The sequence below is a fragment of the Lygodium microphyllum genome, chromosome 4, assembly GCF_053477565.2.
Source record: "Lygodium microphyllum isolate KBCC chromosome 4, Lygodium_microphyllum_v1.1.10, whole genome shotgun sequence".
Taxonomy (NCBI): Eukaryota; Viridiplantae; Streptophyta; class Polypodiopsida; order Schizaeales; family Lygodiaceae; genus Lygodium; species Lygodium microphyllum.
In genome coordinates, this window is record NC_141138.1 from 170848458 (window position 1) to 170863157 (window position 14700).

Sequence of the window (14700 nt, forward strand, 5' to 3'; positions counted from 1 at the left end):
TGGTGCTCAGAATTGAGGGTCTAGGACTTAAATTTCAATAGCTGAAATTGAGGAATTTCAAGGAGATTTAAGAGGCCAGCCAAGGGGGACTGAATTTATCTTTCAAGGAGTAGAGTGAAGTCCAATCAAGGGGCAAATTGGTTTGGAGGCTTGCTGGTAAGTTTTGACAGCAAGAGGCATTGGATTAACGGAGGAGGTCGGAGGATCTAAGTTGTACTCCATCCATTTGCAATATTTGTTAAAGCAGTACAGAAAGGGGTGCCAGTTTCGGGGCTAACAGTGTATCCAATGTCCAAGATCAAAGCAGTAATATTTGCATTTTCAGTTTATGTGAATTTTATGCTTGTTGTAATTAGTGTTAAATTAGGTTGTTTACCACCCTATCTGAGAAGGAAGGCTGGTTTCACTGCCGCCTATAACTCCTGCAGCTCCTCCTTGTCTTGCTCATTACTGCCATCGTAGCTACAACTGCTGTGCTTGGCTGCCATGGGTTCACCTTCTCCAGCAGCAACCAGCAGTGCCATCATTGCTTGTGCGCTTCTTGACCTAACCTGTTCACTCTGTCCACATTGCCTGAGGTTGAGTGCCATTGACCAACAAACAATGGCGTCCACAATTGGCACGTTGAGATATGACATCACCATTGAGAAGTTCTTTGATGTCAAGTTCTTGATATGGAAGACAGATCCAGCTTATCCTCATGTAACAAGGTGTGTGGAAAGTCATTTTCACTGAAGAACCAGAGCATGAATGAGGGAATCCCCAATTCCATCAAGACTTGCTTGAAAAGCACCAGAGCACTCTAGCCATCATCAGGCTTGGCCCCTCTAATAATTTGCTCCATCACCTCGACTTTTCTGAAAAAATAAAAGAGGTATGGAAAATTCTTCATACAACATGTGAAGGTGACATCAATAACTCAAAATTTTTATTGAAAATACAATTGTTCAATATTTCTTATAATCCCTCTGAATCTCTTAACCAAATCTCAATTTCAACAATTGGTCACTATTAATAATCATTTGGATGATGACAATAAGACGACTTTGCTCCTGAATTTAAAAGAAGATAAATTCAATGAGACTGTGGAAGCTCTTGAAGTTGCTAGGGAGATGAAATATGAAGAAATTGTCACCATCCTCTTGGATGACGAATGATGCAACAAACATGTAGATATAGCCTCTGGTGCCTTTTACACTAAGAGCAAGCCATCAAACTGTACGTACTATAAACATAATGGTCACCCAATTGACCAATGCTACAAAAAGAAGAGTAAGCAGCAGGAGAAGCAACACACGAATTATGTGGCTGCCCATTCCATCTTGGATAGTCATAGTGATCAAGATGAGCAGCCCACTACATTTGACAAGGCCCTAGCTATTTCAGTTCAATAATTATCTTTAGTCTAGAATCTATTATATAGGATTAGACATTGCCTCTATTTGAGATAAGACCTTTCCATTAGTGTTTTTCTTTTCCTTATGGGTCATGGGTGGGGTTTGTTCCTTATATCTACTACCTGTGTTTGTGTGAACACATATCAATGTGTTAGCATGTGAACTAACCTTAGTGGGTATGGGAGCCTAGGTTTGGGGTTTGGGGAAATCCCAAGGCTATAAAATAAACCCCTATGACTGTACTTTTGTACAGTCAATTCACATCAATCTATCAACGTTGGTGTACCTGCAAAATCTCTCTCTCTCTCTCTCTCTCACCCCCACCCCCCCTTTTTCTCTCTCCACCATAGAGCTGCATCCACCTTAGCTCCTTCTCTCACATTGGGATCCATGCACTACACAAATCTAACCTCAAACTATCAACATTAATACATTAAGAGTTCCAACTGCCATGGCCACTTAGGTTAGTTTGGTCCATTTTAGTCAGTTTGTGGCTAGTGTTCTTATTTTTGAGCCTGCTCATGTCTTTGAAGTTTGTGCCTTTGACTTATTTTGCACCACTTTTGCTCATGTCTACATATAGGCTGCTTGTTAGTTAGACCACTCTCTTCTTCTACACTTCCTTTTTTTTCTCTCACCTTCAATCCTGATCACTCCCAGCACCTTCAGTGCAGCTACTTGTTAGTTAGACCACTCTCTTCTTCCACACTTCCTTTTTTTTCTCTCACCTTCAATCCTGATCACTCCCAGCATCTTCAATGCAGCTACACCCTATAGCATATACAGGGGCTTTCCTTTTGTAGCAGCCTTCTTCATCATCAGTCTGAGTCTTGCCTTGATCTTTGTTCTCCAGTGTTCTTGTCCTTTTGTGTGCGTGTTTGTTCTCTCACTGCTATTCTGACAATTGTATGTTGCTGCACTTTTGCAGCTTTAGACTGGAACAAGCCATTAGCTGCTGATTTCAGCATAGAGGTGATTGATGGTCATGTTTGGGATCTTGGAAGGCTGGAAGAGCTGCAAGTGGCTTGTTTGATATTGGACATCGCATTGACATCATCAGCGAGCTGCTATGGCAATACTTGTTGCATCTTTGCTGAGGGCTGTCACTTTTGTTAGCAGTAGTGCAAGGTATCTGTGTTTTGACTCCTTGGCAGCTGCTTACTGCATTTTGATGATGTGGTGTCTGGAGCTGTTTGTTACTGATTTGCAACTTGCCGTGGTTGGCTGCTGCAGATCTGGTGCTCTTTGAGGTGATCCACAGTGAGACCATAAGGCTGATGATGGCTTTTCTTTTGTGATTTGCCTTCTTGCAGCTATATTCAGCTTTCTCTAGAGCTGCTTTAGTAGTTGATGATACAACTCATTTTGCGTAGAGAGGTCCTATTTGGCGAATGTGTTTTTAATTTGATCGAAGGATTTTCCAATATGCACAACCAAAAGCTTGTGATTGGATCTCTATCATATAGGAAATGCTGCAATGACCCTGTCACCTTGCAGCCTCACAAAGTCTGTTGTGAAGGTGTGCTACCGTGAAGAACACTAAACATGCTTTTTATGGTTAATAGTGGTTTTAGCCAAGTGATGTCAACTTGCTGAACATTTTTAGCTGAAATCAAAGTATATTTGAAGGATGCTGGTTCACCATGATTCAAGGCCATGCTTCATAAAGCACTATTAGTATAGCCAACAAAACAACACTGGTTCGTGTCTCAAGATTGTCACCTGAACCAAGTCCCTTAGAATCAGAACCACTTCCTTCTTCACCACCCAAGATTTACATTTTTCTTCTGTAGTATATTCAAAACCAATAGTTATAAACTGAGGACCTATTAAGTTGACGTCATGCCAACTTATTATTTGCAGCTACTGCACTGACATGGACTAGGGGACATATCAGCAGGTGATAGAACTGAAAATGTGTACGTAGAACATGAGAAAAAAACTAATTAGTGTTTTTCATTGAAACCTCCTCTTGTTTCTATACCTCACAAGTTTTAACATACTACAGTTTTCATCTGAGGATTATACATATCTGTTTTTCTCATTTTCTCACTTTCTGTTACCGTTTGGCAGGGTCCCCTTGGTGCTTTACAAGAATGTTTTCATAATGCAAAAAGGGATGGTGATACAGAACTTGCACTCTTTGAAGCAGACTTATTACCTATTATGAAGAGAGAGAAAAGGAAATCATCTGCGAGTTGCACAGCTAGCCAAGATAATTTGTTGATTCTGGCACAACAGGACGCAATGATGTCACCTGAAGAATTCAGCAGGCAGTGCCAAGATGATGTTGATGAACAGGTAGAGGATGAATGACAAAATTTACCAGCAGGCATATTAAAACAACTCCACATTTGTACGTTGTTCATTCTTACACGATATATGCAATTGTTGCAGTATCTTAAAGGAAATAGCATGTGCAAGGATGCTAATATGCCCAAACCTGGAGAGCCTGAAGAGCAGCCAACTATAAGCAGGGGCTATATGCACAGTGACAGTTCTAGACTGGTTCTAGTGAAAAATGGTTCACCAGATCATGGAACAGAACCAGAGTCAAGCCTAAAGAGCATTCTGTCAAAGTTATTCTGGCAGTTAGTGAATAGTTCAAAACAAAAGATCTCCAGCAAGAAGGATGTGAGAAGAGAACAAAATCTTTTGGTTTCTGTTGGTTCAATTAAAAAATTGGATTCCAAGTTGTGTAAGGCGAGTGAGATCTGTGAAGAAGTTACAGTTTTAAATGCTTCAGAAAATGAAGTACAATCTGAATCTATATTAGCCAAAAGGGGAAAGAAGGGAGGACTCGCTTTTTCAAGTGGGGACCACTGTTCAAATACCAATAACTTTCAAGTAGTCCTTTGTAGAATATGTGAAGGTGAGGTTCAAAGATTGCATTTGGAAGATCACTCTCATATATGTGCAATTGCAGATCAGTCAGATCTAAAAGGAGGCAATGTGGATGATCGCCTATCAAAACTTGCAGAGATCCTTGATAGATTGTTGTGTGCAGATAGATGCAACAGTTTGCATGTGGTATGAGGAGAAAATCCTGACTTTTTTCGAAACTTCTGCATTCAACTGGAATGTAACAAAAAATGTCTTATTAACTTGAGTAGAATTCCCTCACAGGGGCAACTTCAAGCATTGAATGCTAGGAGTGAGAGTATGAAAGCCAGTTTCACAGATTTTGAATATGATGTTACACCTTCATCAAGCCCCAGCATGACACCAAGATCTCCTATGAGTGCCACCTATTTTGACCCGCAGTTTCCTGAACAAACCAGCTTGCATGGAGCAGAAGACCTTGCACAGGTGCTGTTTGTATTTGATGATTTAGCTCTCATCCATTTAGTTGGATATATCATATGGCTTTGCTATTTATATGATTCTTTACCCTGGTCCCTTTGCTATTCTGGTTTATCCTAAAGCTTGTGTAATTGACATGATTCTACTACTCGCCTTTACATAGTGCACATGAGGATCCTTTTTGTTGTTCTAAGTTACAAATGCATCCATATAAATGAAAGGAAAAAATTTGTGTGCACAATTTTGTTTAGAATAGTCATCACACACACTCCACTCCAAACAGTGCAATTGTGAAGATCACTGTGAAAGATATGCCTGCATACACATTCTAGTAGTAGACAAATGTACGTAGGTACGGAAGCTACTTTCAAAGGGTTGATTGAGGCAGAAGAGCAGGCATGCAGGCCTTTCTTCAAAGCAAGGGTTTGCCATCTTCTTCTTCTTCTGATGTTGGATAGGCTTAGCTAATTCAGAGTTCTATTTGCTGACCAGTTTGGGACATGATACATCCTGCCGATGCAATAGAGTTAAGAGTGTATCTAATTGATGATCCAATGTTTAGAAACATCGAACTCGTGGTACCATTCCCTAGGTGACTGCTTTAGACCATAAAGACTCTTCTTCAGTGTGCACACTAGGTGTTCCTTACCAGGCTGTGTAAAACCCTTAGGCTACTCCATGTATATCTCATCATGCAAGTCCCCATGTAAGAAAGCCATCTTGAAATCCAATTGATAAAGATTCAAGTCAAGCTGGGCAAAGCCAGGACTAAGTGCAGGGCAGTCATCTTGACCATAGGAGAAAAGACTTCATCAAAGTCAACATCATGTTCCTGCGCTTAAAACCCTTAGCAACCAATCTGGCCTTGTGTGCCGGCTTGGGGTGGCTAAGGGTATTTTTCAACTTGTATACCCACTTGCAAGGCAAAGTCTTCTTGCCATTAGGCAAGGAAACTAGGTTCCACGTATGGTTTTTATGCAATGAGTCAATCTCAGATTGCATAGCCCTTTCCTAGGAGTGACAGTCACCCCTGTGCATAGCCTCATCATAGGTGAGAGGCTCTCTTGCATTTGTAACCAAGGCATAATCCATGGAAGGCGTATAATGATTAGGAGGTCGTCTATCTCTAGTAGAGCGCCTCAAGGTAGGCTGTGCTATGTGTTCAACATCTTGTCTAACATCCTGACCATGAGCATCGGCTACTGGTGTAGGTTGTCTAGCTGGCTGTGTGGGAGAAGCGGGCTACTCCTGAAAGATACCCTGCGTATCTCAACCACTTTCTCAGGTTGCCTATGCATCTTGTCTTCATGGAAGACTACATCATGGCTGTGGATGACTTTCCGCGCTTGCGGATCCCAAAGATGGTAACCCATCTCATCTATATCTCCATAGCCAAAGAAAATGCATTTCACACTTTTTGGATCTAGCTTATTGTGTTGGTCCTTGGGCACATGGCAGAAGGCCTCACATCCAAAGACACGCAAATGAGCATATGAGAGAGACTTTCTTGTCCATATCTCCTGTGCAACTTGGAAGTCAATACCACTGCAAGGTGACCTGTTAATGAGATGCACGGTAGTAGAGACTGTCTCAGCCAAAAAATGCTATGGTAAGCTTGTCTGGCTAACCATATTGCGGACCCTCTCCTGGATAGTTCTATTCATGCGCTTAGCCATACCATTTTGGGGAGGGGTGTAAGGGGTGGTCAATTGACACTTAATATCCCGCTCATCACAAAAATGTTGAAAGGCACGTGAGACGTACTCATCCCCATTATTTGTCCTTAGGCATTTCAGCCTATGCCTAGACTGATTCTCTGTGAGAGCAAGCCAACGCTGAAAGATGGCCAAGATATCAGATTTCTGCTTTATGGGATAAGCCCAAACCTTATGTGAATAATTGTCAATAAATGTTACAAAGTATCTCGCACCCCCTAATGACTGACGTGGCATGGGTCCACATACATTTGAATGCACAAGAGCCAAAGGCTCGCCCATGCATGGAATACCAAACTTTTTATGCAAATTCCTAGTCTGCCTATCATATAAACAGTGATCACACGACTCAAAATGCGAGTAGTCAAAAGACGGAAGATACTGCAAAGCATTAAGCATTTTCATTCCCTTAAGCGATATATGGCCAAGACGAGCATGCCAGAGAGATACATGTGGGATAGAATCCATTGAAAAAATATGGTCAATAGTACTAGATACAACCAAGGGATAGAGACTACTAGACTTGGTACCTCTTGCAAGAACAATCTTGCCACGAACTATCTTCCATGTAGACTCACCAAAGCAATGATAACCTGCATCATCAAGCTGCCCATTAGACTTAAGGCTTTTAGTCAGTGTGGGTACATGACGTACATTATGCATAACAAAAGTGCTACGAGAGAAAAACTGTAGAGTGACATCGCCAATGTCAACAACAGCAAGAGATTGATCATCATCTAAGCGTGTAAAACCAGATACACTGTGATAGGTATGAAACCACTCACGGTAGGGGGTCACATGAAAACATGCATCCGAATCCAAGAGCCAACATTTGTGCATGTATAGATTGAGCTTCCGTCAACTGAGAGGCATCACATGAAGAGACTGCTAATATGTAGTCACCATCATAATCCTTAGGCTATAAGACATTTATCTCCTCAATCTTTACATTGGACTTTGCAGGTATAATACTACAATCATTAGATTTCTCTTACACTTTCTATTTTTCCTTTTATTTTCGTTTGTCATTGCGCACCTTATGGCACTGTGGCCGTATTTGTCATGCTTTCCCACAATAATGGGATATAAGATGAAACTTATGTCCATGGGACTTGTTGCGTCCATGTGACTTAGACTGGGACTTCTGAGAGTTCTTCCCATGACGATCATTATCTTTCTTGCCACTTCTGCTACCTCTAATAGATAAAGCATGTGAGCTGTGGGAAGCATCATTGTTTTTCCTATTAATTTCTTCAGTCAAAAGAGCACTCTCTACATCTTTCAATTTCAGCCCATCAAGTTTTTGGTACAGATTGCAGTATGAAATACATCCCAAGACTCAGGTAAAGTGTCAAGCCAAAACAAAGGATGGAGATTATCTTGAAACTCAATATCCTGCTGAAGTTGATTTTTCATGATAGAATGAAACTGGCTAAAGTGAGCAGACAATGGGGTCCCCTCCTTCATGTGGAGATCCATCAACTGTTTAAGCCAATACATGTGCAAACATAGCTTTGCTTTGCATAAAGTTCCTAATTTTTTCCCATAGATTCCATGCACTTTGATATTCATCTTCAACAATATTGTTGTGGACCTCTTCAGAGAGTGATAAAATGATAGGGACTTGCATAGTGTATCTAAATCAGCCTAGTCATTATCATCCATGTTATGGGGTTTAATATTCTTGTTTCTTAGTGGCTTAATCTGCAAATTTTGCACCAAAACCTACCATATTTGAGACTTTCAGTTGCCATAGTTGGTGCATCCAACTTGGCAATGTTAAACAAAGTCGTATCTTTGAGATGATCAGCCATAATGAGTCAAACAGAGGCAGACTATGTAGAAAACAGGCTGTTGTAATTAGCATTAAAGAGGCCAAAACCACTGCATTAGACATAGACATTCCAAGTAGCATCCATTTCTAACATAAGCATCAAAGCGTGAAGCCTAGATGTCAAGCATAGACAATAGGCATAAACTGTCACAAAGAATGCCACCTGTAGTCCAATGCTAGTTAGTGTAGACAAAACAGAGCTTAATCGCTGCTCAAAAGCATTCCAGAATCAAAACAAAGCATTTTCCAACCTCCATATACATCCGTATGGTCAAATGAATCACTTGTAAGCAATAGGTAGAGCATACACTGACCAAATAGGCTTCAGCCCTGGCTATTATAGTAGGAAATTCATTGCCAAAACTAAGTAAATCAGTCCTTAAATCAAGCTCAACACCATCTCAAATCATGGGCATATGATATCAATGGTATATGCATCAGTAGTGCATATAGAACACCTCAATCATAGCTAGGAGCAATACCTATATAAAATCCCTATTAAAAGAGGTTCAACCTTGCTGTACATAGCAGTGAATACATTGTCAAACCAAGCTATTTCAGTACCAAAATCAGCTCCAAATCCAACCCATAACATGGGCATAGCATTCCCATATATATAGACATCACCTCAACTTAACCGGGCATCATAAGACCAACAGAGCTGACCATAGAAGTATCAAATAGGGTGCTGCCCTGTTTTATGACAGTCTGTGGATTGTTATAACAGTCCAAAACTGAAGCTCAACGCTCAAATCGAATGCCAAGAGTGGAAGGATCAATGCCAAGCCTCAAAACCAAGTGTATAAGTTCTTGTATAGTTGCCCAATGAAGAAGATATGCTATAGGAGATGAAAAACGTGAGCTACTGTTAAAAAAAAAGGCTTGTTCCACGCAATGTGATGCTGCACCAGCAGGGTGAGGGCTATGGGGGGCTACTCCAAGATTTGCTCGAGAAGGTTCAAAGAGTGCCCAAGAAGATTGCAACTGATAGGAAGCTCGAATGGAGTGGCTACGGTTGTCAACAAAGAGATGATTGTTGTAGGTATTCGAATGGAAGTTGAGTGTGTGCCGAGTTTGCAAAGAAGAAGGCTCTAATACCAGTTGAAGGAAGGTGAGTCCTGAAGTGCCTGCAATGTGTAGGCGTGGGTACTATCAATATAGTAATACACGGGCGGCTAGGTAGAGGTGCCTTTACCCCCAATCTGAGGTTCATACGGATGTGAGTGATTATGCTTTAGATGTTGTCCTTTATCAAGATAACCGACTTATTACCTTTGAGAGCCATAAGCTCGCCAATGCCCAAACACATTATACCACTTAAGAGAAGGAGTTATTGACGGTCATCCATGCACTTGAAGTATGGTATCATTATTTATACGGCGCCCGGTTTATTATTTGAATGGACCACCACTCATTGAAATACCAATGTGATCAACCCAATCTCTATGGCCATAAGGCGAGATGGACGGAGCTTTTACAAGAGTTTAACTTTGAAATTAGCTATAGGAAGGATGCAACTAATATGGTTACCAATGCTCTTAGTCAAATTTCTGAAGTCAATGCCTTGTCTTTTTTCAACATTTCGACTCATTACTATCTTTCTCTTAAAGAGTATTGCCAAAATGATCTTCACTTTGATAAGATTTGACAACTAGCTCAAGAGGGACCACATAAGCTTAGGCGTTTTGGATGGTGGAAAAGTATTCCATTCGAAACGGATTACTTTTTAAACAAGGCAAAGTGTGTGTGCTTGATGATTAGGATATCTGTAAGAAAATTTTATACAGGTGTTACGATGTGCCGAGTGATGGACACCCTAGCATACACTAGACTTTGGTCTTAGTTACTTGTTATTTTATTGGCCGCATATTAAGACTATGGTTGAATCTTATGTATGTGAGTGCTTGCAGTGTTAGCTTAACAAAGATGAACAACATAGATAGGCAGGGATGTTGCATCCTTTACAAATCCTAGATAGGAAATGGAGTAGCATTTCTATGGATTTTGTAGTAGGATTGCTCCATACGAATTGAGGTCATGACGCAATTTGGGTTGTGGTAGATTGATTAAGGAAAATGGCTCGATTTATTTTTACAAAGACAATCGCAAAAAGCCATGAGTTGGTTGGTCTCTTTGTCAAACAACTTTATAGACTTTATGGTTTGCTTGATGAAATAGTTTGTGATCGGGATCCTAAGCTCACTAGCTATTTCTGGCAAACGGTCTTTCACAAGTTGGAAACTTGATTGTCCTTGTTGTCCTCGGAACATTTTGAGACCGATGGATAGATTGAAAGGGCAAATCAAACCATGGAGAATATACTACTTTGTGTATATTTCTCCCGTAGACAATTTGATTGGGAATGCTATCTTCCTCAGATTGAGTTTGCTTATAATAGTGCTAAGCCTTTTGTTACTTGCTATAGCTCATTTATGCTTATGTATGGTTATGATCCAAAACCACCCAGAGAGCTTAGGGGGGTGAAAATGCAGTACGTAGTCGACTTTTTGCATGATATGCATGAGATGTTGATGATTGTGAGGGAAAGCATTAAAACAGCCCAAGATCCTGCTACATTTTATGTTGACCAACATTGTATTCCTAGAGAGCTCTAGGAGGGCATGTGGATTAAAGTCCCAAAGGACTCCGATTCAATGCCTACCAACAAGTGCTATAAATTATCTTCGAGGTATTGTGGTCCTTTTCATATCACCAAGAATTTAAGTAGCGTATCCTATCAGTTAGATTTTCCATCTAAAATCCGAGTTCATTCTATGTTCCACATGAGTTGTTTAAAAGAACGATTTGGATAAGGTGAGCAGATTGTTCCAATTGAGGAAGTCACGTGGCTTGAGGATATTACTTGTTACATTCTACTCCAATCCGAATTGGTTCTTGACTTGGGATTAAATGATCCCATTGGACCATTTATCCCGAGTATTTCGTCAAGTGGAAAAACTGCCCAAAGGCGGAGGTTACTTGGGAGTTGGTTCATTCATTGAAGAGTCGTTTTTCTCACTTCATTCTTGAGGATATTGCTAAGAACAACAATCATTCATAAGGGGAAAGTGTTATGTCCTTGGACATCTAGATGGACGCTAGTAGCATTGGTCACAGTGGTCATGAGGTGACTTAGTGCAAATGCACTAAGTACATCTTGGACCCTATTGTGCACATTCATTGTGTGATCGCCACTCTTGGACTCTTGGCCTGTTGGCCCACGTATCCGTACATCGGGATGGTGTGGGCTGGTGGTATGGGACGCCAACCCTTGGGATGTGGTTGTGGCCCAGAGTGCTGCTAGCTTCCTGGCTCGAGGGTGAGCCTGTTTGGCTCTATGGTTGGGAGGTGAGTCTGATGTCTAGTTCTTTTTATGGTGAGTTTGGCTTGTGTCATGTCTCGTGTGTAGATTGGATCCTAGGAGGATGTCTCACATTGGGTGTATAGAAGGAGGCTATTGTAGAGACTTTAGTGGGACCTTGGGGAGTGGATATGGAGAGATCCATTTGCAAAGATGCCTTAGGATGTGGTTTTCTTTGTCTATACCGCTAGTCTAGGGAGGATAAAAATGGGTAGAATCAAAGAGGTACTAGTTGTAGCTTAGCATTGGGTTACCCAGGGTATATCCTAGCCTTTCCTTGACAACTTTTGGAGGAGGTGGACAACTTTAGACCAAGAAAGATTTCACTTTCTTTAGCAATTGATGCATGGCTTGGCTATGGTAGAGACCTTGTCCGTCGCGTTAGATGTAGGGATTATGAGGACAAATAGAGGCACTACATGTGGGATTGTGTAAGGGTTGAGGAGGTTTAGAGGAGAGCCCTTATTATGGTGTTTCATGGCACCATACGCTCTATGAGTACTACATGGGGGACGATTGCTTGGGTCACAAATGGAGGCCGAGGTTGTGGATATAAGGATGTATAGGGTTGTCATGCCTATCTTGTTTCAAGCCATCTTGTAAGTGTGACCATCATGCAAGATTTCTCATAAGCAGTTTGGACTCAAGGACATTTCCATAGAGGGGAGCTCATAGCTAGCATTGTTGCTTGGTACATATGGAGAACTAGATGTAGCCAAACTATTGATTGTTTGGATAAACTTACTATAGGGTATGGCAAGTGGAATGAAAAACCCAATATATAGCAAGGTTGGCATGATACTTGGGCACAAGGTAGTATGTTTGGCAATGCATACATGTAGTCCACTGTGTTTGGGAGTCATGGTATTAATGCTAGTCATGTAAATGCCCCATTTAGTGCTAGTTATGAGGGAAATGCAGCCAATGTACCATTTTTGGTAGCAATGTGAAAGTTTCAAGGATTTGTGTGATCCAAAGGGGAAAAAGGCATAGAATCTATTCATAGTTGCATTCGTACTATGTACGGGACTGGTTCGTTCCATACAGTTCGTATTGTATTGTACTGTATGCATCTGTACCAATTCAATATCTTCCAACTTTTTGCCGATGAAGAGTGGACCATACAATATCTTCCAACTCCAATTCTTATGTTATTATCATAATTTCAAGCCTCTCTCACACTCTCTCTCCTAACTTCCAAGATGAATACGCAATTTCAAGGCTCTCTCTCTCCCTCTCTTTGTCTTTCTCTCTCCCCTTCCCTCCCAACTGCCAAGCCTCGCACACACACACACACACATACAAGAATAAAGAGCCTCTCTATCGATACACCCTACACTTTTCTTTTTTGTATGATGTATGATGTATGATGTATACACTCCCATTTGTCTACTTGTAGTATGTTGCGCATTAGGTTTTACCTTGTTACCCTTGTGTATTCATCTTATTAACTTAAGTGACATTGCTATTTTAGTGCTAAACATGTGCTCTATCATTTGTAGTCCAAAATAAGTAAGGCAATTTTTTATTTCGTACTAATAGCGTACTGTACCTTATAAAATCTTGAGGTACCAATTAGTACTGTATTTTATTGTATTGTACCGTATCGTACCTTTCGTACCTGACAACCTTGAATCTAGTGGAGGTTTTGGGCTAAGGAGAATTAGAGGTTAAATGTGCTTCTTGGTGAAGCTATTGTTTTGCCTACGAAGGATGGAAATGGACGGAGTAGGGTGACTTGCATTTCATCCTTGGTGATGCACTTTACCTTGATGTGTTTCAGTTAGAGTCGATTTTAGATCGAGCTCATTTAGGTTCAGTAGAGCATAGAAGGTCTAGAGTATTGCTTGATGCTCAAGGGGGAGGTTGTACCTCCACTCCCCTAGTGATGGACAACTCGGTTATGTAGTGGATCTCGGATGTACTTTGTTTGCATCCAAGGTATTGTGTACTGAAAGTATTTCTACCATTTGGATCACTATTCAGTGTATTAGTTACTCTGAGTTGGTATATAGATGTGTATGGCTTGCACCTAGGCTCTGAAACTATACATTTGCAAGATTGCTAGCATGTATGGAATACATGGAATGTACATTTGGATGTGATATACTTTTGCAAGGCATGTATGGGATACATGGATGGTATGTAGTGTGCATTTGCAAGTGATGCAAAAGAAGTACAATTGCATAAGTTACATGTGGTTTGCAGAGCTGATTTGTGCTTTACATAACTATCATGTGGTACATCATTGCTATGAGACATTGTTTATGCTCAGTTTATGCATTACAATGCCAGAGCAATGTTGGGACTTGGCATCTAGATGCATTTCCTTATGGTTTTGATAGTGGTTATGATTCATGTTTGTGGATTGTAATTGGCATAAGTGGCTTGAAATTTAGACACGCAGAGGGCATGAGTATGGTTCAACAATATATACACATATTTTTTGACTTAGATGTAGGATGTATTTCGAGTAGTGGCAACATATATTTTGACAAATTGCAATGTAATCGAGGGCAATTGCAAGGATTTCAAGGGGGAGGCCTGTCACAAGGATGTGAAATTTTAATGCCTTGCTTAGTATTTGATTAAGTGCTAATTGTGAGTTGCACGTGTCATGTACAAATTAGTGATTTCGCCAATGATGGGCCAAGGGCCGTGAGATGTCAGTGGGTGTCAAAGCTAAGAGTTGTAATAAGCTGCATTAGCTAGGTACTTGGTGGTACCTAGTGTTCATTTTAATGTTAAAGGTGACATTATGCATTAATTAATAATAATAAATTAATGCTAGTTCAAGGGCTAATAAATGCTTAGGATTGCTTGAATGAAAAATTTGCCCAGCCAATTTAATTGTTGGTTGGTGTAATTAATTTTCTAAGCAATACTTTATAATTAAATTACTTTTCAGAATTACTGTTTTGAAAATTAGCTTAATTGGACTGAAAATTGCTAAAAAACATAATTACAAGGCTGTCACTTGGCAAAACTTGCCCATGCAAGTGAGGGAAAGGCTTTTAGAGCCTGATAGATCTTCGTTTCAGCATGGTAGAGATTAGGAGAGGAAGAGAGAGAGATATTGTTGCAATTTTC

The 14700-nt window shown here is 40.5% G+C and overlaps 1 protein-coding gene across 9 annotated transcripts in view; it reads left to right on the forward strand.

Moving 5' to 3' along the window:
• The window catches only part of LOC148037900 (putative serine/threonine protein kinase IREH1), a 167610-nt gene that overhangs the window by 51594 nt on the left and 101316 nt on the right, over nt 1-14700 (forward strand). For 7 of the 9 annotated variants that reach the window (XR_015690729.1, XR_015690730.1, XM_087676878.1 and 4 more), the window contains 3 exons: nt 3471-3698; nt 3795-4427; nt 4524-4706. Coding sequence is in view for 7 of the 9 variants with exons in the window: in XM_087676878.1 (XP_087533004.1) it covers nt 3471-3698; nt 3795-4427; nt 4524-4706 (1044 nt within the window). In the remaining 2 variants the exon portion in view is untranslated. Of the gene's footprint in view, nt 1-3296; nt 3317-3470; nt 3699-3794; nt 4428-4523; nt 4707-14700 lie in introns of those variants that run through there. The other 2 variants (XM_087676883.1, XM_087676884.1) reach the window with 2 other exon arrangements.